Genomic DNA, 24,673 nt, shown 5'->3' on the forward strand with positions numbered 1-24,673 from the left:
GGTCCTAGGATGCTTGTTTCCAGTCCAGGGAGGACCTGACTTGGCAGTTCGGGCTGGACTGTTCCCATGAGGCACAGGGTCAAGACTGATTTGCATATAGCTGGGTTCAAACTGGAACGGCATGGTGAGCAAAAAAACGATGGATTTAGGCCCAGATCTCTGTACTGGGGTGAATGTATGACATTGTTCTGCATTCTGTCCATCAATTGTTGTTTTTGCATTTGGCATTTTAATAAAGTTTTCATCAACAACTGTACAACGGTAAACTAGTAGTGAAGCACATTTATGTCTCAACGTTTGTACCACTGCATTTTTACTGCCAGCTGTTGCAGCAGTCAGAAACATGGGCAAACAGTGTCTTGACTGCCCAACAGTCCCAGTGAATATATTTGGATATCCGGGTCTGGTGGCTCGGTGGTCTAAAGCAGCCACTGCAGAGCCCTGTGTTCGACCTCATGGTCACAGGTTCAAATTCCAGCGGGTCCACTCAGCCTTTCATCCATCTGAGGTCGATAAAATGAGTACCGTTGAGTTGGGTAACAATAAACATCTGTTATTCAGCTCCAGGACACCTACGGGTAATTGTGCTCTTTACAAATACACCTGTTATGTTATCCGGCAAAGGCCACAACACACTCAATTGCGTTTCTGTCCATTGTCTGGGGTCTGTCATCAGCCTTCATTGTCAATCCCACTGGGGCCACCATAGACACCATGCGTGGGCGTGGCTGAAGGGTGGCTGTCTGCACCAGTGAGCAGCACAGGGCTCAGTTCCTCTTTTACCCTGTGTAAGGAAGAGTCTCTCAGACCTGAGGACCAAAAGCCCTCAGCCTCAGTGCTCATCACAGGACACCAGAGCATCCCCCAAGGACACCGCCGCCACCGTCATGGAGGTCCTCAATGAGAGTCAGGATTTCACTGACTTTGTGAGTACTAAGCATGGGTCTGGGGCTGTGTGAGTACCTGACATCTCTGTGAGAGTACCAAACATGCATCTCTGCCTCTGAGTACCAAATATGCATGTCAGACTGTGGTCTTACAGAACATCTCTGACTGTGTGAGAACTAATACATATCTGACTGTGTGAGAACTAATGCATCTCTGATTGTGGAGATATCACACATGCATCTCAGACTGTGAGTACTAAGCATGCGTCTGGGGCTGTGTGAGTACCTGACATATCTGTGAGAGAACCAAACATGCATCTCTGCCTCTGAGTACCAAACATGCATGTCAGACTGTGGACTTACAGAACATCTCAGACTGTGTGAGAACTAATACATCTCTGACTGTGTGAGAACTAATGCATCTCTGACTGTGGAGATATCACACATGCATCTCAGACTGTGAGTACTAAGCATGCGTCCGGGGCTGTGTGAGTACCTGACATCTCTGTGAGAGAACCAAACATGCATCTCTGCCTCTGAGTACCAAACATGCATGGTCAGACTGTGGACTTACAGAACATCTCTGACTGTGTGAGAACTAATACATCTCTGACCGTGGGAATATCAAACATGTATCTCTGACTGTGAGTACTAAGCTTCTCGGATTGTGAGTGCAAAATATTTGCCTCAGAAATGTTGATGTACAAAACGTATCTGACTTTGGGAGTAGCAGCCATGCATCTTTGATTGTGAGTACTACGCATTTCTGACTGTGAGTAACACATATTCACGTCAGACTGTTGATGTACAAGACACCTCTGACTGCGTGAGTACCAAGAATGCTTCTGACTGTGTGAGTAGCTGACATCTGACTCTCGGAGTACCAAGAATCTCTCACTGTGTGAGTACCAGGCATCTCTAACTAGGCGACTACCAGACCTGCACCTTTGACTAAGCAATTATCAGACTTCTCTGGATACGTGTGTCTGACTGCGCTAGTGACAGGCATCTCTGACTGTCTGAGTTTGTGAGTACCAGGCATCTCTGAATGTCTGACTATGTGAGTAGTAGGGATCTCTGAATGTCTGAGTATGTGAGTACCAGGCATCTCTGACTGCCTGAGTATGTGAGTAGCAGGCATCTCTGAATGTCTGAGTATGTGAGTAGCAGGCATCGCTGAATGTCTGAGTATGTGAGTACCAGGTATCTCTGGATGTCTGAGTATGTGAGTACCAGGCATCTCTGGCTGGCTGAGTATGTGAGTAGTAGGCATGTCTGGCTGTCTGAGTATGTGAGTACCAGGCATCTCTGAATGTCTGAGTATGTGAGTACCAGGCATCTCTGAATGTCTGAGTATGTGAGTACCAGGCATCTCTGGATGTCTGAGTATGTGAGTACCAGGCATCTCAGATTGTGAGTTCCAAGTATACATCTCTGACTGTAAAAGTACCAGATATATACCTCTGTACTTGCCAGTAACTGACAGCTACCTGATTCTCTGGATAAAAAATGGACATCTCTGAATGGCAGTATGAGACAGATCATCTTTGAATGGGAGTACAAGACACTTGACTGTGTGAGTACAGGAATGGCATCTCTGTCGAACACCATGTAAAGATTTTTGACTTTGTGATCTGAATATAAGACATGCATCTCTGATAGTTAGTCTTGGGCAGATATCTGACACTTTCTAAGTAACATGGCTGGGGCTTTGGGAGCACCAGACAAGCATCTCAGTTATCACTAGACAAGCATTTGTGGCTTTGTACGTCATAGGACAGGACATGTCTGGCTTAGAGCGACAGGCACCTCTCATTGTGAGTTTCAGAGAAGCGTTAGTAGCAGTCAGTCCCTTCTGATTATGAGCACCAGACAGACATCCCTAACTTTCTACGTGCCAGGCAGACCTCTCTGATTTTATAAATACCATACATGAATCGCTGACTTTGAGTAGCAGTTGGACGTGTGTGACACATCTGAATGTGTGAGTGCCGGGCAGATATGTATGACTTTGCTGATATCAGATCAATTTCTGACCATGTCACTAGTCACTATACAGGCTGAGGGGCGAATTTACGTTCATTTCACGCAAAGTAAGGCAGCAAGCAATGTTACAGTGCTGCATGTCGTGAAAGAGAGACAGCAGAAGCGCCAGATCTACTAAGATATGGTGCTTTTCTTCTGTCTCCTAGAGCTGGTGCACAATGTGCTGCCTAGCGCCAATGAAAGCACCCTTGCACCATGGTGCATAGGTGTCTGCAATCTGCATTACAGGCAGAGTGTTTTCGTGCATGAAGGGATACCTTACTGCACAAAAACTATCCTTAGCAGCAATTTCCTATTTCTATGCATGCTGCAGAATGGAGCACGCATAGAAAGAGGAAGTAACGAGGCGAAATAAAGGTATTTCTCCTTGTTATGCTTGCTTCAGGTAAGCTTAGGTTTTTTTGGTGAAATCCTAGGTTTACTCACCTGAATTTCTCCAGAATTCCGTCGAACTCCATTTGTGGATGCATGGTAACACCCAAGGTCCACAGATGGAACGCGCTCCCGATACAAAGTGGAAAGCAGCCCTATGTGCTGCCTTGCGTTACTTTGTATTTACATGGAAAGATACGCAAAGTGGCTTTGTGTGGCTTAGTAAACGGCAAAAAAGTATTTTTAAAAGTGACGCAACCCGATACGAAATCTTGGAAAAATGGGTCTTAATGAGTACCCAAGAGAGAAATGTGGCTTGAAGTACCTAACAGGCTTGGCTGATGGTGAGCAACCGAAAGAGCTATCTTAATCCGTGTGTGCAAGACAAACAACTCTGACAGGATGTGGCCTGGTGTGTGGCACCCAGGGAGATGGCTGGGGAGAAGAGAAGGTCCCCAGAGAGCCGATGAAGAAGAACACGGGCTCATGGTCTCCGGGGAGATTGACACTGGATGGTGGTACCTTTGTCATAGCAGTGAGCCTTAGACCCATTTATGCTGTGAATCGATGACCTCCTGCGGGACTAGCAGTGAAGTCAACCTGCTCTTTGCATTCTGAGTACTTTTGATTCCCTGTACCCTTTGCTCCTGGTGGAAATGGTGGACAAAGGCCAATGCAGGGAGAACTTCTTTGTAGTGAAAGGGAAATCACAAGACGCAGAGAGGCGGACAGAGTGAGAAGACACAGCTCATTCCTGGTTGCTGAGTTTGATAAACCAATGTGCTTCTACATGGGGCAGAAGGCTGTGCGCTGGAAGCGCAGTGAGCTCATGGAGGATACATTGGAGGCTATGGCTACGAGAGTGGTGCGGATTGAGAGAAAGCAAGATACAACGTCAAGGAAGCCGCAACACCGGGGTCACGAGGACATGTCCACTGTGGTGTGGGATTTGGAGGGCTTTACTTCTAGTGCAATAGAGGGAATGCCTCTGATGGAGTTCTAGACTGAATATTTGTGGCTGGAGGCCCGCCTCAGGGTGCTGGGGGTACCTGCGCGGATCCCATCTGAGCATCTGAAGGAGGAACTGAGTGCAGTGTCTAGTGGACTACTTGAGGTGGAGTTGGATGAAGTATGGTCATTGGTGAGGGAAATCCTCAGGCTGCTGTAGGAATCTCGGGGAAACAATGCAGTCAAAGGAGCCCTGTGAGGCTCACCCTGGCAGAAGCTAAGCCAAGAACATGGATCCTACGTGCTGCAAACAAAAAAGGCATAGTCAGTGCTTGAACTGGAGATATCGAAGTCAGGGACTCCTTGTCACAGAGTACCTGTTTGCTGCTGAGATGTAGTGGTAATCTCACATTAAAAGCTTTGGAGCAGTGCTGGGAAGTGCCGCCATGATCCTTTCCAAATAAACGAAGTACCTGTACTTAGTGCCAGAGAGTACCTGCCCATTTAAAGCACTGGCAATAGTAAATCTGGGTCTCGACTGCTTTGCTTCCCACAACACAGACGGGGATGTTGACCTGTAAGAAGGTCCTCCTGGCAGTAAATAGCACAATGGCGGCGAGGGGTGTGGTGGCATCAGTTGAATGCCTAGTGCGCCGAGGGTGGACTACCCTGGGCCACAGTACATCTTCACCCAGGTGGCCTCTGTCAGACGTTTTGCAGACAATGGACTAGCCTATGGATGAATGAATGAATGAGATTTTATATAGCACACTTATACCAAAGTGTATTAGGGCTGAAGTGGATCCTCAGAAACAGCAGGAAAGGAGAAAAAAACTAAATTGCTGACGGTGGAAACTACCAAGTTTTTTGTGACTTTCTAAAACAAGGTAGAGGATGTGGCCTAAGGGCTCGGGCGGTCCACCTCAAATCTGGAGAACCGGGGTTGCGTCTCAGCAAGGACGCTCAACATCCTAGATACCCCCGGGTGATTGTCGCGCTTTATACATTTTCAACATCCTGTTATTCTGGGCAAATCATGTAATCTCCCCATGCCCAACAAATTAAAAAAGGGAACGTGTCCTTATGTAACGCAACTGGTGCTCATGTAAAGCGCTCTGATAACTTCAAGTCATGTTGGCGCTATAAAAAACTCTGGGAAAAAAATTGAAGACTAGGTTGGAATCTTAAGGGTAAAAGGGGATAATTCCATAGCTTACTGACTATATGCGTTAAACGTCTGCCACCCCATCTGGATTTCTTTATTTTAGCTATCGTTGCTAAATGGGCAGTAGATGACCTAAGGGGCCGTTGGGGTAAATACTATGAGAAAGAATTCTGAAAGTAATGGGGCCTCTTTCCATGTAGGGCCGATTGGGTGATAAATAGTGCTTTACGTTTAACGAAGTTCGCTCGAAACGGAGCAGAATTTAGCCACTTTTAACAGGGGGAAGGGGATATGGCACACAGTGTTTTGTTTTCTGTGGTGTGGCGTTGTCCTTTGGTTTGAGTTCAGGCTAGAGATCGGTAAATACTTCCTAATAGGAGAGACTAGCAGTTTGGTTAACTATTGCATCTTCTCCTTGAAGCTGCCCCCTTTCCCTAAGACCTTATGAGGCCTTAAACCCATCTCCTTTGTTAGTCGTTGCATCGCTCAAACTTGATTTTGATGAGGTATTGTTATTTTTGATGCATCTGTGTGACTATTACTATCTAATAAACAGACTGAAACATGCACATAAGAGAAAAGAAGTCAATTTTAAAGAAAGTAGCAGTAACAAAAGTGGGGTTAACATGTAAGCCTAGAAAAATACTAAAATGTAAAAGTAAAAAAAGTAGAATTTTTACCTCTACGTTTGCAAAGTGTGCATACATATACATTACAGCTTAATCCAACACATGTTGCTTCTTCATTATCATTAACCTTTTTCTCTTACACCAAGTTGTTTCTGTCATTTTCAAGGGGTTGAGGGGCATTCTGTCCCTCCACCCAAGACGCTTTCTCCCATGGGCCACGCCTTTCTTCTTACCCCATTCCTCCCACCAATAGCTACACCTTGAAATACTCCAGCACTATCTCAGCTCCTGAATCTGGCTTACATTGAACTCCTTCGCTCCAATCACAACACTAACCCAGGACCACTGGGATAATAAAATTCTGCATTGTCCACATAACTAAGGATTTGCTGCGTTTGCCACATAATCTATCACCTGCTGCATAATCTGCAGATTTTACCCCCAAAAATAGTTTCTAGCTCAAACGGATCAAATATTACTAAAAATGGAGTGACAAGTTCCCATGCAATGGGCGTTGAATGGTCATCTTTCCAGTTGCATATTGCTGCATTTGGTTGGTAAAGAGGCACTAATGAGGTGAAATATTTGCCCAGACAGTCTTACCATGAGTAAAAAAGGCAAAATAACAAAGTAATGCTCTCACAATATGTGACGCATTTTGCCACATAGTTTGCGTTTTCTTGCTGCATAATATGGTCAACCCTGCCGCAGATGTTGGACCTCACCTGCCGCATAATACCAGTGGCCCTGCACTATATCTTTCTCCAACTGTAGCCACAACACCGTGCCTCACGCATTTCCTTAGGGCATCTCTTACTCTATCCTTAACCCACCCGCTAATTTTAACCCAACTCAATAATTACTCCATCCCAGTTACCCAAAACCTAACCCTAACCTGCACACCCTATCTTGCATCATCCCTCATACCATACGTTGGATGTATGTCGTTACAACGCACACTTTTACAACGCATGCACTTACAACGCATTTTTTACAACGCTAAATCCATTACAACGCATTCCATTACAACGCATGACACTACAACGCATTTTTTAAAACTACCTTTACAACGCATTTCCATTACAACGCATACTACCTTTACAACGCATACCATTACAACGCATAATATTAAATTGCATTTAAGGTAAGTATTAGATAGTATAGGGGTAAAAATTACTTTTCTAAATCCAGGGGGTGCAACAGTAGGGTAAGTGTTGGATAGTATAGGGGTAAAAATTACTATTCTAACTCCAGGGGGTGCAACAGTAGGGTAAGTGTTGGATAGTATAGGGGTAAAAATGACTATTCTAACTCCAGGGGGTGCAACAGTAGGGTAAGTGTTGGATAGTATAGGGGTAAAAATTACTATTCTAACTCCAGGGGGTGCAACAGTAGGGTAAGTGTTGGATAGTATAGGGGTAAAAATTACTATTCTAACTCCAGGGGGTGCAACAGTAGGGTAAGTGTTGGATAGTATAGGGGTAAAAATTACTATTCTAACTCCAGGGGGTGCAACAGTAGGGTAAGTTTTGGATAGTATAGGGGTAAAAATTACTATTCTAACTCCAGGGGGTGCAACAGTAGAGTAAGTGTTGGATAGTATAGGGGTAAAAATTACTATTCTAACTCCAGGGGGTGCAACAGTAGGGTAAGTGTTGGATAGTGTAGTGTAATATTATGCGTTGTAATGGTATGCGTTGTAATGATAGTATGCGTTGTAATGGAATGCGTTGTAAAGGTAGTTTTTAAAAATGCGTTGTAGTGTCATGCGTTGTAATGTCATGCGTTGTAATGGATTTTGCGTTGTAAAAAATGCGTTGTAAAGGTTGTTCCCCCATACGTTACTTTAACCTACCCCTTACCTAACTGTAATCCTAAGTGGCTTCCTCACCCAATCCTAACTCTAGCATGTTTCATTACACTTTCAAATGTATTGTGTATCTATTCTACAGTTAGTCATTTTTGTACTTTTCTTCTTATTTTTCTATACTCATTTGGTATTCTAATTTTTTATAGCAAAACAGATTTGGGCTGAGGTAAGGAGGTGTTTATTACTAGTGGGGTCAGAAGTATTTATAATAAACTGGTTTGAGGGGAGAGAGGTATTTATAGCTGCAGGGCTGAAGTTAGAGAGGCATTTAGAAATGAGCGCTTAGGTAGGAGGGATGTTTAAAACTTGTATAGTCAGATGTGACTAGATACAGAAGACAAAGAACAGTGTTAGTTGCTGCTGAAAACATACTATGCAGCTACTTCTCCCTTGGGGTGAGGCGAGGGTGAGAAAAATGTAGAGCAGTGCTTCTTAACACTTTGACTTCTGTGGAACCTCATTCAATCATTATTGGAATTCAGAGACCTCCACACAGTCATTATTTGGAATCCAGGGACCCCGGCCTAAGCAATTTCGATGATTGAACGGCAAAACAATACACACAAATGTAGAAAAAGCATCCCTTAAACAAATGCACACTTAATTTAAATATTATATTTAATTCATAAATGTTGGAGCTGTTCTATAGTCAATTGAGGACACCTATTAGTCATACTATATTTTGTTTGATGCACTTGCACAGCTCCCACGAATCCTTCTGAGGATACCAACTTAATTTTTAGCCTCCAATTTCAAATTCCTTCACATTTGCAGAACGTTAAAAAAACTAAATCGTACATTTTGCTTCATTATTTATTTACACTTTAATAATCTGTTAATATTATTTAATTTTCCAAGCAGTCACGCACCCCCTCAAATGGGTTTGTGGACTCCCAGGAGTCACCTAACCACACGTTAAGAACTGTTGCTGGAGTGGATTTAACCCAGATTTGTGACTGGGGGTGAATGTTTAATTTGTTCAGCATTCCATCCATCATCTGGATTTTTTGCATTTGTCGCCCTAAATGGGAAGGGTATGCCCCGACATGGGTCCCGTGCTCGCCACACCACCAGATTCAAGCTAGCATGGCTGATGAGGGGGGATACCATGAAACCGGTTCCAGGATGCTTGTTTCTGGTCCAAGGAGGACCTGGCCTGACAGTACGGGCTGGACTGTTCCCATGGGGAGAAGGCTGTAGACTGATTTGCATATGGCTGTGTCTAAACTGGAATGGCATGGAAACAAATGATGGATTTAACTCAGATCTGTGACTGGGGGTGAATGTTTGATGTTATCAGCATTCAGTCCATTATCTGTTCTTTTTGCAGTAGTAGAGGATGCTGGCAAGTGCAGTTGGGTGATTTTCCAGTCAGTTTGCTCCCATTATTTAGTTATTCACCAGCCCAATGCCAGTTCCCTGCAGTGAAAATACGGGCTCTGAGCTCAACGCTCCAGGTGGGAGGCAATGGGGGATTTGATGAAGCGGTACATGTCCTACAAAAAGCTTTAAAGCTTTTAGAAAGTCCAGATACTGAATACAAATTGATGACAGCCACATTTGTTTGGTTACAGTGTCAGCAATATTTTAACGTATATATCTGATATGGTAAGGATAGTTTTACTGCAATAACCCTGTTCCTGGTGAACATGCCACCCCCTGCTCCAAAAGCATGGCAGAACCTGGCAATTTACACAGTAACTGACAGTAGCCGCGGACTCTGGCCCTTGGTAGCTACGCATAACCTAGCTATTCATGACTCACAGGCCATCCTGGACATCATGTAGGGGTCGGAAGGGGTTGCAGCTGCACCCTGTGGCACTGTCCTTGCGACCCCAGGCTTCAGAGGTGGTAATTCAGTGTCACAGACCTTAGTTAGACAAGTCTCTTATGTGTATTGTTTACCTTCTGGAGCCCTCGGCTACCTTGTGTGCAGACCCCAATAAAAAGGCATCTCTGTTTTCTGCTGCCCCAGACCATGTGAAAGGAGCAAGAAATACAGGCAAGAGAAGTACAGCAAGGGGACATAATAAAAGGAAGAGCAGGAAAAGGACACTACAGAGAGACGGGTGAGAGATGGAGAGAGAATAGATGTGTGTGTGTGTGTGTCTGTGTGTGTGAGATAGAGACAGAGAGAAATGGAGTAAAGCAACATTTGATAGAGGTGAAAGGTGTGGGTGAAGGAGAGTAAGGTGAGAGCGATAGGTGATAGCTACATAGAGAGGTGACTACTCAGAGTCAAAGAGCGGGAAACATGAGTGAGAGTGGATGATAGTGTAGGAGATGTGATAGTTAAAAGATATGGAGAGGGAGAGACAGGTGTGAGAAAAGGGATAACGAGAAAGGTGTTGATAGACACATGGAGAGGCAGAGGGTAAGTGAAACCTATTAGAATAATACAGCTCAGGGGAAACAGCCTTTTCAATGTGGGCAGACACTCGTGCTGTTTCCCCGCAAGTATAACCACGCTTGCCTTAACTATGCATATGCCTTAACCATGCACATGCATGGCTAAGGCAGTACGCGGTCTAGATTTGTGGATGGGCGGGCACAGGAAGAGGAAGGCTCGGGAGAGGACACGGACTGGTAAGTGGGGCTGGGGACGCGTTTTGAGGGTAGTTTTAGGGGTGGAGGCAGTTTTTGGGGCTCAGGGGGAGGTCAGGCTTGTTTATAGGGCAGGAGGCCGGGTTTTAGGGCTTAGGACACAGGGTAAAGCCATCCCTTTACCAATCATGCATTTACCACGAAATTACTTGGTAAAGGCATGAGTGGTAAAGGAATGTGTTCTTTCGACGCCTTTGTTGTTCAGGCTACTTTGTAGAGGCATGTGTTGTTTATCCATGCATGCCTCTGTCATACAATCCAGTTCAAAGATGGACAGCTAAGAGATAAGTAATAAATAGGGAGCTGAGGAAGAGTGGGAGACAGGAGTATGGTGAGAAAGTCAGTTCAGAGAGAAGGAGGGGCAGAAGGTAGTGGAGGAGACACTTGAGAGATGTAATAGAGACAATGATGAGAGAGATAGCTCAAGGAGAAGAGAAGAGAGGTATGAGAGAGCGAGGCTTGGTAAAGAGCCAGGTTAGAAAGGTAGCTGTGAGAGGTGGGGAAGTGGAGAGCTGGGTAAGGGACAGGTGAAAGATGGGAGACAATTGAGAAAGTGGTGATAAAGTAACAGAGCTGAATAGGAGACAGCGGTTATACAGTTTATAGCAAGAGAGAGAGACAGAGAGAGAAAGAAAGTGGTGATAAAAAGAGACAGGTTAGAAAAAAACAGCTGAATGAGACTTGGGGAGAAAAAAAAGAAAGATATAAGGAGGTGACATTGAGACAGGCGAGAAAGAGACAGACTAGGGAGTAAGAGAGGTGGGAGATGTAGCAACATCCCCAGGCTGGGTACCCGCCACTGACTACGCCACACACGGAGCTTAGTATTACATGTCTTAATTTGTCTGCATGTAACTGCAAACTCAACAGTCTAATCTAGATTTCATTGCACTCCACTTTAACATTTATGTCACAGTTCTACGGAGTCCAGAAAAGGTTGTAATGTACCTGCAACCTTCTTCAAGTTCTAACTGATGATAACCTTTATTTAAATCAAGGTGAGAGAAGATCCTTTCCATCATTTAATTGCGTCATCCTGTCAGCAATGTGCGGACGTGAATGTTGTTTTTGTTCAATAACCGTGTTAGCCTGACGCGTGTCAGCGCATATTTGTACAGCTCCTTCACTGCCCTTTTTAGGCACTACTACTGAGGGAGAAACCCATGGCACTGCTCAAATGTTGCACCTGTGTCTGCTGGAGTGCAGTTTGGTTGCCTAAGATGGACACTAGCCTTCCCCAAAGGGAACTGCCTGTTTTGCTGTGACTGGAGACCAGTAGTCCTATAGTAACGGGACTTTTGTTGGACCCATGAGGACTTTGAGGGACATTGACCCCTGTGGCCTGAGTAGCCCCACCCTTGACTGAACAGCATCCTACAGCATCCTCTATCCCTTACATCAGGACCACTCCACTATAGTCTATGGCAGTTCACCTATACAGTCTGAACCTGGAACCTGCTTTAGTGACAAGGTAACTGTCCTACTACTACTTACTGGCCCCGTTGATCTCCTCCCTAACGGAGTTGGCTGCCCAAAGTCAGACAAAGTACCTAACACAACTCTTTAACATTTTTATAAAGTTTCCAAAGTTTCTGCTAACCACAGTAGTTGCCATTGCTTGTTTGCATTTTGAATTAAAAACTGAGATTTAGGTTTTACCTAAAAATCTATTTTTGGAACCCTTTGGTCGATTTTGTTTATTTTGATGTCTAAAAATTCATTAAAATAAGCTATTTTTATAAATTGGTGTCAGATTTATTTTGTGTTGTGTTGGTACTTCTAAATCCTTTACACGTGTTCCATTGTTTAAGCGGGACTGCTCGAAGTCACAGCTACCCATGGTTGAACTAAGGTTTACAAACAAACCTGACCGGACCTAAGAGGCTACAGTGAGTGTATTACACAGTGAAGCCACACATCCACACCATATAATACACCACTTTACTCACAACGTTTAAACCCAGATTATTCCTCCAACCCCTTGGCCCCATTAAATCAGCTCAGAAATGGAGGGCTGCCTCTAGAAATAGCCATTAAAATAGGGCAAATGGAGTGCCCTAGAGTGCCATATTACATGAAGAGTGAGGGGGAAGAACAAATCAACTGACACAAATTACACAAATGGAAATGCAAGGCTGAAGGAAAAGGTGAACAGCACAAAGAACAGTGAGCAGGAAACAAAGAGATAAAGTTCCAAATATAGACAGTTCTGGTCCGTAAGAATCCCATTACCATTAGAGTGTATCACTTCTATGGAGAAAGAAGTGCACGTACAAATGCTGGTAACATAAAATATCCTAAAATTGAAGACTGCAGTCTTGAAATCATCAAACATCTAAGTGACATGGAGCAGAGACAACATAAGGAACTCAAAAATGGAATACAGACTCCATAAGACGACAATGGACAGCTTGAGGGACAAAAGAAAGTGCAAGACTTAAGAGAAATTTATCACCAGCAACAAATAGATGCAACACGTGCAACTACATCCTTTCGTTCATACACTTGAAAAGTAAAATAGTACTCAAATAAAGTAGAGAACTGCTAGGAGAACTAAAACTTAAGAAAGACTATTACAAAAGCAGAAGGTTAATCATTACATTGAGACAATCATAGAAAACCCATTAATTGATTTTGATGAAAAACTCATTTTGACGCTCGGCAACAACATTATTATCACCACCACTCCCCGCTGAGTTTCCATCTACAATTTCCTCAGATGGAATAAATGAACAAGTGTTATCTACCCAAACATCTAACAAACCCAATTCCTTCTGACATGAATCACTCACAATGTGTCAATTTGAACGGTTATCCAACTTCACCACTATCCTACAGCCGCACCAACCCCCATCCTCTCTGTCAACAAATGTTTTAGCAATTTCTTTCACTATATGAGTGTAAGAAATGATCATATTTTGTGATGGTACCCCATATTTTTCTTTATCTGTTTTTTTCTGACTGTAGAGCTGTGCGCACTCTACCCCTGCTAACCAGTGGTAAAGTGTTTGTCCTCCTCCTTTCAACATGATGAAAATAGTATACTCCTAACTGGTACTTTTAACTTAGCTATAAGTCACTAGTGTATGGAACAAAGTGTACCAAGGGCCTGTGAGTTGTCATTAGTAGACTTCAGCACCTAGTGTGCCATCTACCACAGTGACAGTATAAAATGTGGCTTCAGATCTATCCGCATAGCCTGATTATAGCAATGTAAATACTGCAATTCAACCTGCCAAAATAAACTATAAAATCTTTGGACAGGTCAAAACCCCCCTTTTAAATTCTAATATGTTACTCCTATGTATGTCTTGGAGTCCACAAGGCCTGGTGCTTTCTATTTAAAAGTAAGACATGGAAACATTTAATGTCTGCATGTTGTTACAATGACTAGCACTAAAACATAATTTTTCACTGTGGCTGGCCTAGCTGTCATATATAGAAAACAAGAGTACAGATTAAAATCTTAATGCTGTGTCTTGGTAAAAGGACTAGCTAGAACACAATCAAACAACTATTTTAATAGTTATTAGCAATCCAATTAATGGTGAAGTTGGCTTTTTTATATATAATAAGGAAAAGTAACTTTTAGAAAATTACCTTTTCCCTGCTGGAAGTTCCTGGAGGCTAATTTGCATTTGCTCACCTACTTCTCATATGCAGTAATTTGCATTTAAATAAGTATGAACATAGTGAGAAATGCCTCTTAGGAGCTATGCAATAGTTCACTGAAATTGAAAGGTCAAACTGAATGGGCAGGGATGATTACTTTGAGATCAGCAGTAGGGTGGGGGTTGTGAGCATCCTTTCTAACAATACAGTGTTGAATCCTGCTTTAATGTCAAAGACTGCTTGCTGCTTATGCTGGGTTTACATATACCACATTGAGGCACACTTGAAAGGAAGGAAATAGGAGGTCAAGACAATTCTTGTGTATCCACTGTTTGGGTGCGGGAAACACTGCTTTTGTACTACCAGACTTCTTCTCTTTATTTACATGTAACACTTTAGGGTGCCTTTGAAAGGAAGGAAACATGATGTCAAGGCACTTCTTGGGGAAACAGCCTTTACAACGCGGTTGTTACATCACGTTACCTTTAAAACACGATCGTAACAACGACCAACGACCACGTTACAACGCGATGCCTTTAAATCGCAAGTTATTAGATCCACTTGCTCTAGATGGCGCTCCACCCTAAGGAATAGTATGATTTACTATTCCAACACCTTCCCTACTGTTGCGCAGGGTGGAGTTGGAATAGTACATTATACTATTCCTAAGGTTGGAGCGCCATCTAGAGCAAGTCGAACTAATGACTTGCATTGTAAAGGTATCGCGTTCTAACAACACAGTTGTTGTAACGACCGCGTTGTAGTGGAACGCAATGTAAAAGCATGCGTTGTACCATGCTATATTCCAATTCTTGTGTACCTACTGTTGGTTTCTGGAAACCCCTACTTTTGTCCTACTGGACTTCTGTCTAAGGGTTTATTGGAGTTATAGTGGCTTCTTCAAACTGGATTTTAACTTTAGATAGATGTGGGTGGACACTGGGATTACCATAGGACACTTCCCATATCCAACCCAGCCCAAGTTTAGCATAGCCAAAGACTTTCACCTTTCTGAAACTCCTCATTGTGGGTAGGGTTGGCCCTGGGAGCTTTTATCCCATTGGTTAGGGCATGCCCAGGAGTCATTCCTATCTACTAGCTTGTGCCAGGCATAAATGTGGCATTTCTAGGCACCCACTTCAGAGTACCTCTGGACCGGAGGTAGAAAAGAAGAGGACTGGACCTGCTGTCTTTGAACGGAGAGGAGTCCTGAAGGACTCATGTCCCCAGTCTATTCAAACTTGGTATCGAATTTTCAATATGGAACCTCACTGAGACAGTTAAAGAGGAAAACAGTTGACCAAGATGCAAATAGTACTCCCAAATCCCTAAAATTGAAGCCATTTGGTCTCTAAAATTTGGACAAGGTTCTTCATGATTCGCTGTTAGCAATGAATCCTTGGGTTTGATGACACAGTCAACAATTTTGTGACCCAAACTTTTATGGATTTGAATTCAGACATATCAATTAGGAATAGGGCCGAAGTAGTATAAGTGAGCTTCACAAATAAACAACACTGTTTCCATTTCGCAAGTAGCCTACTAATCACATGACAGAGGCACCATGCACTCCCACCCGCCCCCCGGATCTGCCCCCAAGGTTCAAGCTGATGTAGTACCTTCATAGGTCCATATTTCATCTTCTAGTGGGTCTCCGTGCCATTCAAGGAAAATCCCTCTGTAATGGCAACATTGGCCCCATGTTTTGTAATGCTTCGCGGACAGCCTATGGCCACATAAATGGCAATTTCCAGACCGTTGTTTCCATCCTTCCAGGGGCAGAGAGTCCAAACTTTTCCATGGTTTAGCAATGTCCCTTTTGGCCACAACCTGTCCCAACCACATGGAGGCTGCACAACATCTATCACTGTCAATGACTGTTGTGATGTGGAGGAGAGCAAGTTTGGTATCCCTGGGTAACCGCCATCCCAGCACCCGCCCCAAGCACACAAGCACCCCCTCCCAAAATGGAAGCAATCATTCACATGCCTAGACTGTGTGTAACATTTTCCCTCTCAGAGCCCCACATCTCAGAGAGTTTAGTGCGGCTATCGCCCCTATTCTCCATAGTCTGTCCCACGTATAGTAAGTAGACTGTGTGTACATAATTTAGTTGGATGACTCTAAACTGTGAGGCTATTTCTGCCTCTCGGGGAGATGATCGAGCCTCCCTCCAGTTATTGTCTGACAGCAATCCTAAGTCCTCAGCCCATGCTGCCCTTATTGGTCAAATACATTTTTCTTTCAAGTTAAACACCAGTGAACGATATACGTAGGAAATCCTAAGTACAGTCATTTAAACAAGTTGGATCTTGGACTCTATTAGGCTATAGTCCGGTAAGTCTACTAGATCTGCTATAAATGGCGTAAGAGCATGCCGTAGTTGTAGATATCAAAAGGACTGCTGATGCTGTAGATAATATTCTGCCTACAACGCTGCAAAGGGTTTTAACATCAGGCCCGACATGACATCTCCTAGCTTGGAGAGACCAATTGTATCCCAAGACTTGAAGCCCTGGAGCACAGATATGTGTTGCAATGCAGTCCCAAACCACAGAGGAGTCTCTTTACTCTGACACCCAACCACCCGCGCGCCCTGTGAGTATCTTGTGATACAGTGTGTACCGCCATTGTGGCCAGAGGGAGGGAACTCTGAGGGGGCTCAACCATAAAGAAGATGTGGGAGAGGTGTTTCGTTCATTGCCTAGCTCTTTGAAGCAAATGCTGAGTCATCCGTGTTATCAAACCACCCTGTAGTAAGAGGCAATGTCTGGGACTGCGATGCCATCGTCATATGTAGATTTATAACGTTTAGATAGTGCTATCCTCTGAGTTTGGTGGTTCCACAGGAAGTCCCGCAGGAGTTGAGTCTTCTTTCTGAAAGAAAAAACTCAGCAAGGAAAAGGGATAATTCTGTAGTTCATATAAAATATGCGGCAGTATCCCATGTTCTTTATGGGTGCCATGTAGACTCTGAGGTATTTGAAGCCGTCCCTTAAGACTTGTAGTTCAGAGGCCCATTATAAAGCTGGAAGGGGGCAATATATGGAATCCACAGAGTCCCAAGAATATATCAAAGATTTGGAGAGTCACGATAACTGGACTCCTGCCATTTTCTAGGAATATGAGGACGTCATCAGAGTATTAACACTATCCTGTTTGAATTACCACACACCCCTGATCAGTTTAATCACCCTTAATCTTCCTTTGACGAGTACAGTTGCGTGGGCAAACAATAAGGGTGACCCGTGCCTCGACCCCCTTTGTACCAGGAACACTTCAGAGAGGGCGCTTCCCACCCTTATAATAATGATGGGTCCGATTCACAGAACTAACTTAAGACAAAATCATAAATGTACTACCATTTACTCATTTTGGTATTCACAGAAGGCACTTCCTCATTTTGGTATTCACAGACAGCACTTACTCATTGATGAGTAAGTGCCTTCTGTGAATACCAAAATGAGTAAGTGCCTTCTGTGAATACCAAAATGGTAGTAAGTTTAGGATTTTGTCTTAAGTTAGTTCTGTGAATCAGGCCCAATATTTTAATCTCAGTATTCAAGAGGGAGATGGGGTGGTATGAGAAGCAATGATCATGTGGATGGCTGGGTTTAGGTATAACCAGGATTCCGGCCAACCAAATGTCAGGGGGAAGTACACCTGTCCTCTGGGCCATGGCAAAGACCTCAAGCAGTGGCATAAAAGCAATTCAACTTTTTGTGTCGCTATAAATCTTTAACTACATCATACCACCCCTCTCAATCTGCTTCTGCATTACTTTTGCACATGGATATCGTAAAATGCAAAGTTGCTATTAAACACAATTATTTTTGGAGAATCCTGGCGACCTTGCCATGAAATGGGAAACATGGAACAAACTTTTTAACAAATATATGCTAGCTATAATCACCAAGGGCCATATGTAGGAAGCCAAATACCGGTCGGTAACGGCCGAAATTCAGTAAATATCCCGTTACCGACCGGTATTGAGGCACTTGAGATGTAAGTGGCTGATTTCTGGATTCGGTATTTACCGATTCGGAATTTTAAGAAATCGGTAAAATACCGATTCGGTAAATACCGAATCCAGAAATGCTATGTAGGGGGCACTCAAGTGAGTGCATAATTGGTGTCTGGATTCGTTATTTACCACCAACTACAAGTTGATGGTAAATGACGAATACCTTTAAAAAAGCATTTTTGTGCAATTTGTGAAGTGCCATGTGGCAGACATACATGCCCTTAGGGCATGTATGTGCGCCACATGTGCACACATGCACGAATCAGGGGTGCAACAGGGTGTCAATGTGACACCCTGCCACCCATGATAATGCCTCCCCTATTACCGATTCGGTATTTACCGAATCGGTAATAGTAACTGGCTTCCCATTCATTCCTATGGGCCTCCAGGCCCATAGGAATCAATGGGAAGGGATGCATTATTACCGATTCGGTAAATACCGATTCATAAATACCGATATTTACCGAATCGGTAATGATTACCGATTAATTACCTACATACTAGTTACCGATTCATAAATACCGAATCGGTAAAATTCGGTATTTATGAATCGGTAAATGTGATGCTACCTACATATGGCCCCAAGTCTTGATATTGAGTAAATTAAGAACTTTTGATGACCTTATTAGGGAGAGAAGTACAATATGTTTGTGAGCCCCTACCTGAATGTAATCCCCACGAGGTACAGCAGCTGGAGATTATTATGAATTTGCTGAGGTTGTGGACTACCTGAAATTGCACTTCTTTGATGAGCCACACATCATAACGGAAAGACACAAATTCTACACACATTATCAGTTACCACAGAGCCTACTTAATCTCACATAGAAGCACTTAGAATGTTGGCATCTTAATGCAAATGTGGTGGTTTCATCAATCATTATATTAGAAGTAGAGGTGGGCGATAAACTCTGCTCCGCTGGCAGAGTTCACGGAGTTTCGCCAAGTTCTGAAAAAACTGCACCAACCACCATGTGGCAGAGTTTTTACTTGTACGTGGCTCACCAACGTTAAATTGGTGAGCGAGAAAATCAATCGCTAAAACACCTCCCACCAAGATCTCCCAACAGAGGCAATAGTGGAAAGTCGCTACCGCTGCATTGAGAAAGCTGCTGTTCAAGTAGAAAATAATGCCGTTCACATTAATTTTTACAGCATTGGACAAGCTCCCTGCGTTAAAAATCACCACAAGCAGATTAACGTGCTGAATTCCGCAGCTGGCGGAACTCTGCGGAATCTTGCAGAGTTTTTAAGTAACTCTGTGGAATTCTGACGAGTGAAATTCCGCGAGTTGCACCCACTCATAATTCAAAGTGAAATTATGGTACATTGTCAGGAGGTACAAGAGCAGGCATTAGGCCACAGGAATCCCCTCACACCCCCATCCCAGCGCCTTGAGACCCTCACAGGTGAGTAGCGCACTTACAATTCCCCTGATTGATTGATTTATTGGTTTAAAAGAGATCATTGTCAAAACTGTGAAAAGATGTATTCGTTCAAGCTAAAAAAATTGCCATAAGACAAACATTCTAGTGCAGATATTTGTGCGGGCAAGAGCAAGTCTTCTACGGGGTGGTAAGAAGATAGGTTTAAGGATCCAGGCATCATATCTAAAGGATCTGAGTAAAGACTATTTTTTTTGTTGTGAATCAAGATTTAATTTGTCGAATAGTAAGATTTGTCCAGCTTCTGGTAGGCAATGCTACAAACTTGTCGCCATCGATTGATATACATCTGATATGCAGAAAATGGAAAAATATTTAGAACCACTCTGGACTGCAGTAAGTCCAGCAACCAACTCCTCAATCATCTAACTGACATGGGACACACATACAATAGAAGGAACAAACCACTGAATACATAAATCATGACCCAACACGGGAATGCATGAGGGGCAGGGGAAAGCACATGCCTTATAAGACCCAGGTAATACATAATTAAATGAAATAAATATTAATAATACATGCAACTACAACACCTAACACAATATGATATAATGTAACATGCCGGACTCTCTTTCACATATCGCATGATAAGCATGCATGTGCTAATTCACAAAGACTATTAAATAGCTCAATGAAGTTTAACTTACAGAGTGGTAGATAGCTTTGATAATATGCCTCCCTAATATTCTGCAAGCTAAAATATAATAAAGACGGGCTAAGTCATAATTACTACTAAATCACCAAAGTGAATTTTAATTATGATATAGTTAAGTGGCTTAATATCAATCAATCAATCAAAAGACATTTATTCGAATTACTTGAATTCATAAAAGTACAGACATAAAAACAGTTCATTATTACAATGTACAAAATACAATAGCTTTAAAAATTAAAAAGGGAACTAAAACAGCGATCTTTCAGGGGTTTTCCATCATATTACGTACACGGATTATTAGTCTTAAAATGGTACTAGTACGAAAGGTCAGTTCCTCTGTATCCAGGGAGAGTAACATCAAGCGGGACTCCTCCAGGGAGAGGGGTCTTTGTTTTCTAAAATAGGGTGTTAAAAACCAGTTAATGTATTTTAAATAAAATTTACAGAAAAATAAAAAATGCAGATCATTCTGTTTGCTGCTACCATCACAGGGGCAGGGGTTACGTTCTTTGGTGTAATTATAACCCAAGGGGAAGCCCAACAAATATTTTATAAAGCCTGCCCTTAATCGAAATAACAGAGACCTCTCCCAATTGGACATAGGAAGAGTAAGATAAAGTGGGAGGGGATGCCTGGGCAGGTCATTCTCCATGTATCTGACAACAGTTGATTTGGATATTTCCCTTTCCATCCTTTCAGTTTCAAAGAGTGCATATAATGCTTGTTTAACCTCTAACTTATCTTGACATCCGATTCTGGAGGGATCTGAGAAGAGATCTCCTTTGTTCACGGCACTTAGTAATTTTAAGACTCCAGCAAGCCATGGGATTGAGAGACCGTGGTCACATTTTAGACAATCTTTAATTATATCTTGTGTTAAGGAGGCTGCGTTGTTCCTCCAGATTCTCAACCAGAATAGGGCTGGTCTACTTCTAATAAAGTCGCTGATATAAGGGAGGTTCAACTCTTTGTGACAAATAAGTTCAGGGGACGAAATTGGGGCACCCAATACTTTCCTACAGAAACGTGTCTCTTCTCGTTGGATGCCGGGGTTTTTAGCAGGGGCCCAGACTTCAGCCCCGTAAGTGGCAACAGGAATACACTGCAATCTAAAAAAAATTAAAATAGCACTGGTTGCACCTAATTTTTTAGGGCGTGGGAGACTCAATATTGAGTTGATGGCCTTCGAGAACTTACTCGTGGCGTGGGCGAAATGCCCACTCCATGAGTTGTTCGCAGCGAAAGCCACCCCAAGGTATATAAAAGAATTTACAGAATCAAGTTTATCAGACCCGATATGGATGGTGTTAAGTTTCCGTTTACCAGGTCCGCATGACATAACAAAAGATTTTTTTAAATTCACACGCAGGTCTAGACCCTCCATATGATGTACAAAATTTTCCACAAGCAAACGGAGGGCGTTAGGGGTGCGGGCCATGAGGACCGCATCATCTGCGTATAGTAGAACTGGCAAAGGATGCCCCTGGACAATTGGGACATCTCTAGTTACTTGTTTTAAAACCTTTGCTATGCCATTGAGGTAAATAATAAACAACAGGGGTGCTAAAACGCACCCCTGTCTAACCCCCCTGCCAAGTGGCTTAATAAAATGTCTGCCTTATCTTACGGCACTGAAAATTTAAATAAATATGCTCTGTGGCTATAAGGACGTCACCATGATTAGAACTCTTATGATTTGGCAAACCGTGCACCAAAGACAACTTACAGAACATCAATGTAGTCTAGTACTTGCCATTTTGTCTAAAAAGGGTGCGTCTATATTTACTCACTAGATACAGTGACCTTAGAAATAGAAAACCAGTTGCCATGGGAAATAACCACCAATCATCTGTGCCGTTGCTTCAATAACATCCTTTAAAACGTGGCAGTGTTTACATCAAAGACATTCTTATGTCATAAAAATAAAAGCTCAACCAAGCTTCCCCATAGATCAATCAGGTTAAGTTAATAGGAAAATACATTTGGCGCTATCATGCCTTTCCACACTTTGCATAAAAAAAGGTCATGAACATGGTCCATGTGCCATTCATATTTCTTGCCATTGTTCAGTGGTTCATCATCAGACAACCTGTTGACTGCAGAACTGATAATCCTTACTATATGCAGCATGATCTGGGGTGGAGGGTCTGGGCAGGAACACACTTTGAACCTGGAAGACAGCCAGCAACATCTGGGTCCAGCCTGCATGGTGACTCCCACAGCCCAGGCCGTTTCATCAGTGCCATTTTACTTTGGTGGACCATAAACAGATCTCTCTCCAAGTAAGGCTGGATGGAGGCATATCCAGAATCACCCTTGACCTCTGTGTTTACATTGTGATGTCACAGCACATCTCCAGCATGACTCATTAGGCTTCAGTGATGCACTTTGGGGTTGTACAGTCTGGCCTCTACTTTGTTTAGTGGTTGGCAGCAGGAACAGAACAAAAAGAAATTCTGGACGCATTGCAGGATCAGTTGCGTAGTAATAATATTTGTTTTTCTGTTTGGACTTTTCTTCTTCCCCTATTTTCTTGTCTAGGTCCTTAGTGGGATTTTTGAAAACCACAATTCTGAGACCAAAGCGGGTTTCCCTAAATTATATCTAAGATATATATATATATATATATATATATATATATATATATATATTCACTTAAAAAACCATAGGTTTCACACATGTTATAGTTAGCTGTACATTTCACTCATAAAAAAACAATGAAATTCCACGTTATAGTTAGATCAGGTAACTATAACTTGCGTGCCCACAATAAACTGCTGATGACGTCACATATTACATCACTCATGACATGGTCAGTGACATCACTCATGACATCAATGATGACATCTGAAATTACACATTGTGGATTGCGGTCGCGCAAGTTATAGTTACCTGATCTAACTATAACGTGGAATTTCATTGGTTTTTTACGAGTGAAATGTACAGCTAACTATAACATGTGTGAAACCTATGGTTTTTTAAGTGAATTTGCAAGGTTTTGTAAATGATAATTCCTAACTATAACGTGTGTGAAACCTATGGTTTTTTCAGTGAATTTGTACGGTTTTTTAAATGCTAAGTTATGTATTTATTTTTTATTTTTTTTTCTGGTTTTTTCACTGTGCGCACACCCTGCGCGCACGGTGTGCTTCTCGCCCCGTGCGCGCTCTGTGGGCGCACGGTGCGCTTCGCGCACCGAGCGCCCCCGTTGCGCAGTCCATGCCGTGCGCGCCTCGTCTTTTTTTACACAGTAACATTTGTTTTTTTCTCCCTTCTGGGTCCTTTAATTTATTTAATAAATGTGATTGTTACTTCTTTATTTATTTTTTTTATTTTTTTTTCCCGTGCGCGTACGGTAAGCTTACCGTACGCGCACTCCGCGATTTTTAAAAAAAAATGTTAAATGTATTTTTCGTACTTTTGGGTCCTTCTTGGACCCCCTGACAAACACTAGGGGGTCTGCAACTCTCTTCGTTGCCCCCTTTTCACGTTCCCCACCTTTGTTTCTCAGTGCGAGAGACAGAAAATGGCGGCCGACACTTCCTGATTTCGACCGATTCGAATGTTTACAGTCATGTAACCACCAATCAGAATTGAGCTCGCGCACGGCACCGTACGCGTACGGTAAGCTTACGGTAAGCGCACGGAGCGCGCTTACAGATATATATATTGATTTAAATGCTATTTTCTCAGGACCTACTGAAAAGATTTACACCAGACCTACAAAAGGCACATCCTTGACCTGAGGACTACCTCTCTGCCAAATTTCAAGTAATTCTGTTCAGCCGTTCGGGCTGTAGCTCGGACTAAAGGTCCTATGGGAAAATGCATGGGGAAAACGTGTTTTGGGACCCCCCTTTTTTCTCAGCCCCCGCTTGACGAATCCCCCCCGAGACTTTCAGGGTAGGAGCGGAGCGTAGCGCCCCATTAGTTTAGAAAATTTTGCGAGGATTCGTCGACCGGCGCCAAAGTTATTCCAAATAGAATGTTGCGGATTTCCTATGGAAACACGGTCCTAACTATAACTATCTACTGGCGACCGCCAGTAGATTATATATATATATATATATATATATATACACACGCATACTTTTTTTTTTTTTTTAATGGGCTTCTTTGTCATTTGAAAATGTAACACTTTTGCCAAGCACAGACATGTTTTTCTTAATGCTTTATATCCAGGAGATCCGTCCTGGGGCCTCTAAATTCCAAATTTTATTCTTAGTGAAAAGGATACATTCTGTAAATAAACTATGAGACTTCAGTAGGACTATCTTTTCTCAACTCCATTTGTGTAATCTGTTATCCAAAAATGATTTCTACAGGAATACTTTTGTTCAATTTGTATCAATAACTGTACTTCCCTGCTTATTGTTATCTCTCAGGGCAGCCTTCGGGGTTTCCCCCTTCCACCCA

At 42.8% G+C, this 24,673-nt stretch overlaps 1 protein-coding gene across 1 annotated transcript in view; it reads left to right on the forward strand.

Moving 5' to 3' along the window:
* The first annotated feature begins 798 nt into the window (after positions 1 to 798).
* Positions 799 to 24,673, forward strand: part of CXCR5 (C-X-C motif chemokine receptor 5) — a 34,585-nt gene continuing 10,710 nt past the window's right edge. Inside the window, exon 1 of the mRNA XM_085645874.1 lies at positions 799 to 926. Coding sequence (XP_085502000.1) covers positions 888 to 926 — 39 coding nt within the window. The 5' untranslated portion in view covers positions 799 to 887. The remainder of the gene's footprint in view (positions 927 to 24,673) is intronic.

This window comes from Triturus cristatus, chromosome 3_1 (assembly GCF_964204655.1).
Source record: "Triturus cristatus chromosome 3_1, aTriCri1.1, whole genome shotgun sequence".
In the NCBI taxonomy this organism is placed as follows: Eukaryota; Metazoa; Chordata; class Amphibia; order Caudata; family Salamandridae; genus Triturus; species Triturus cristatus.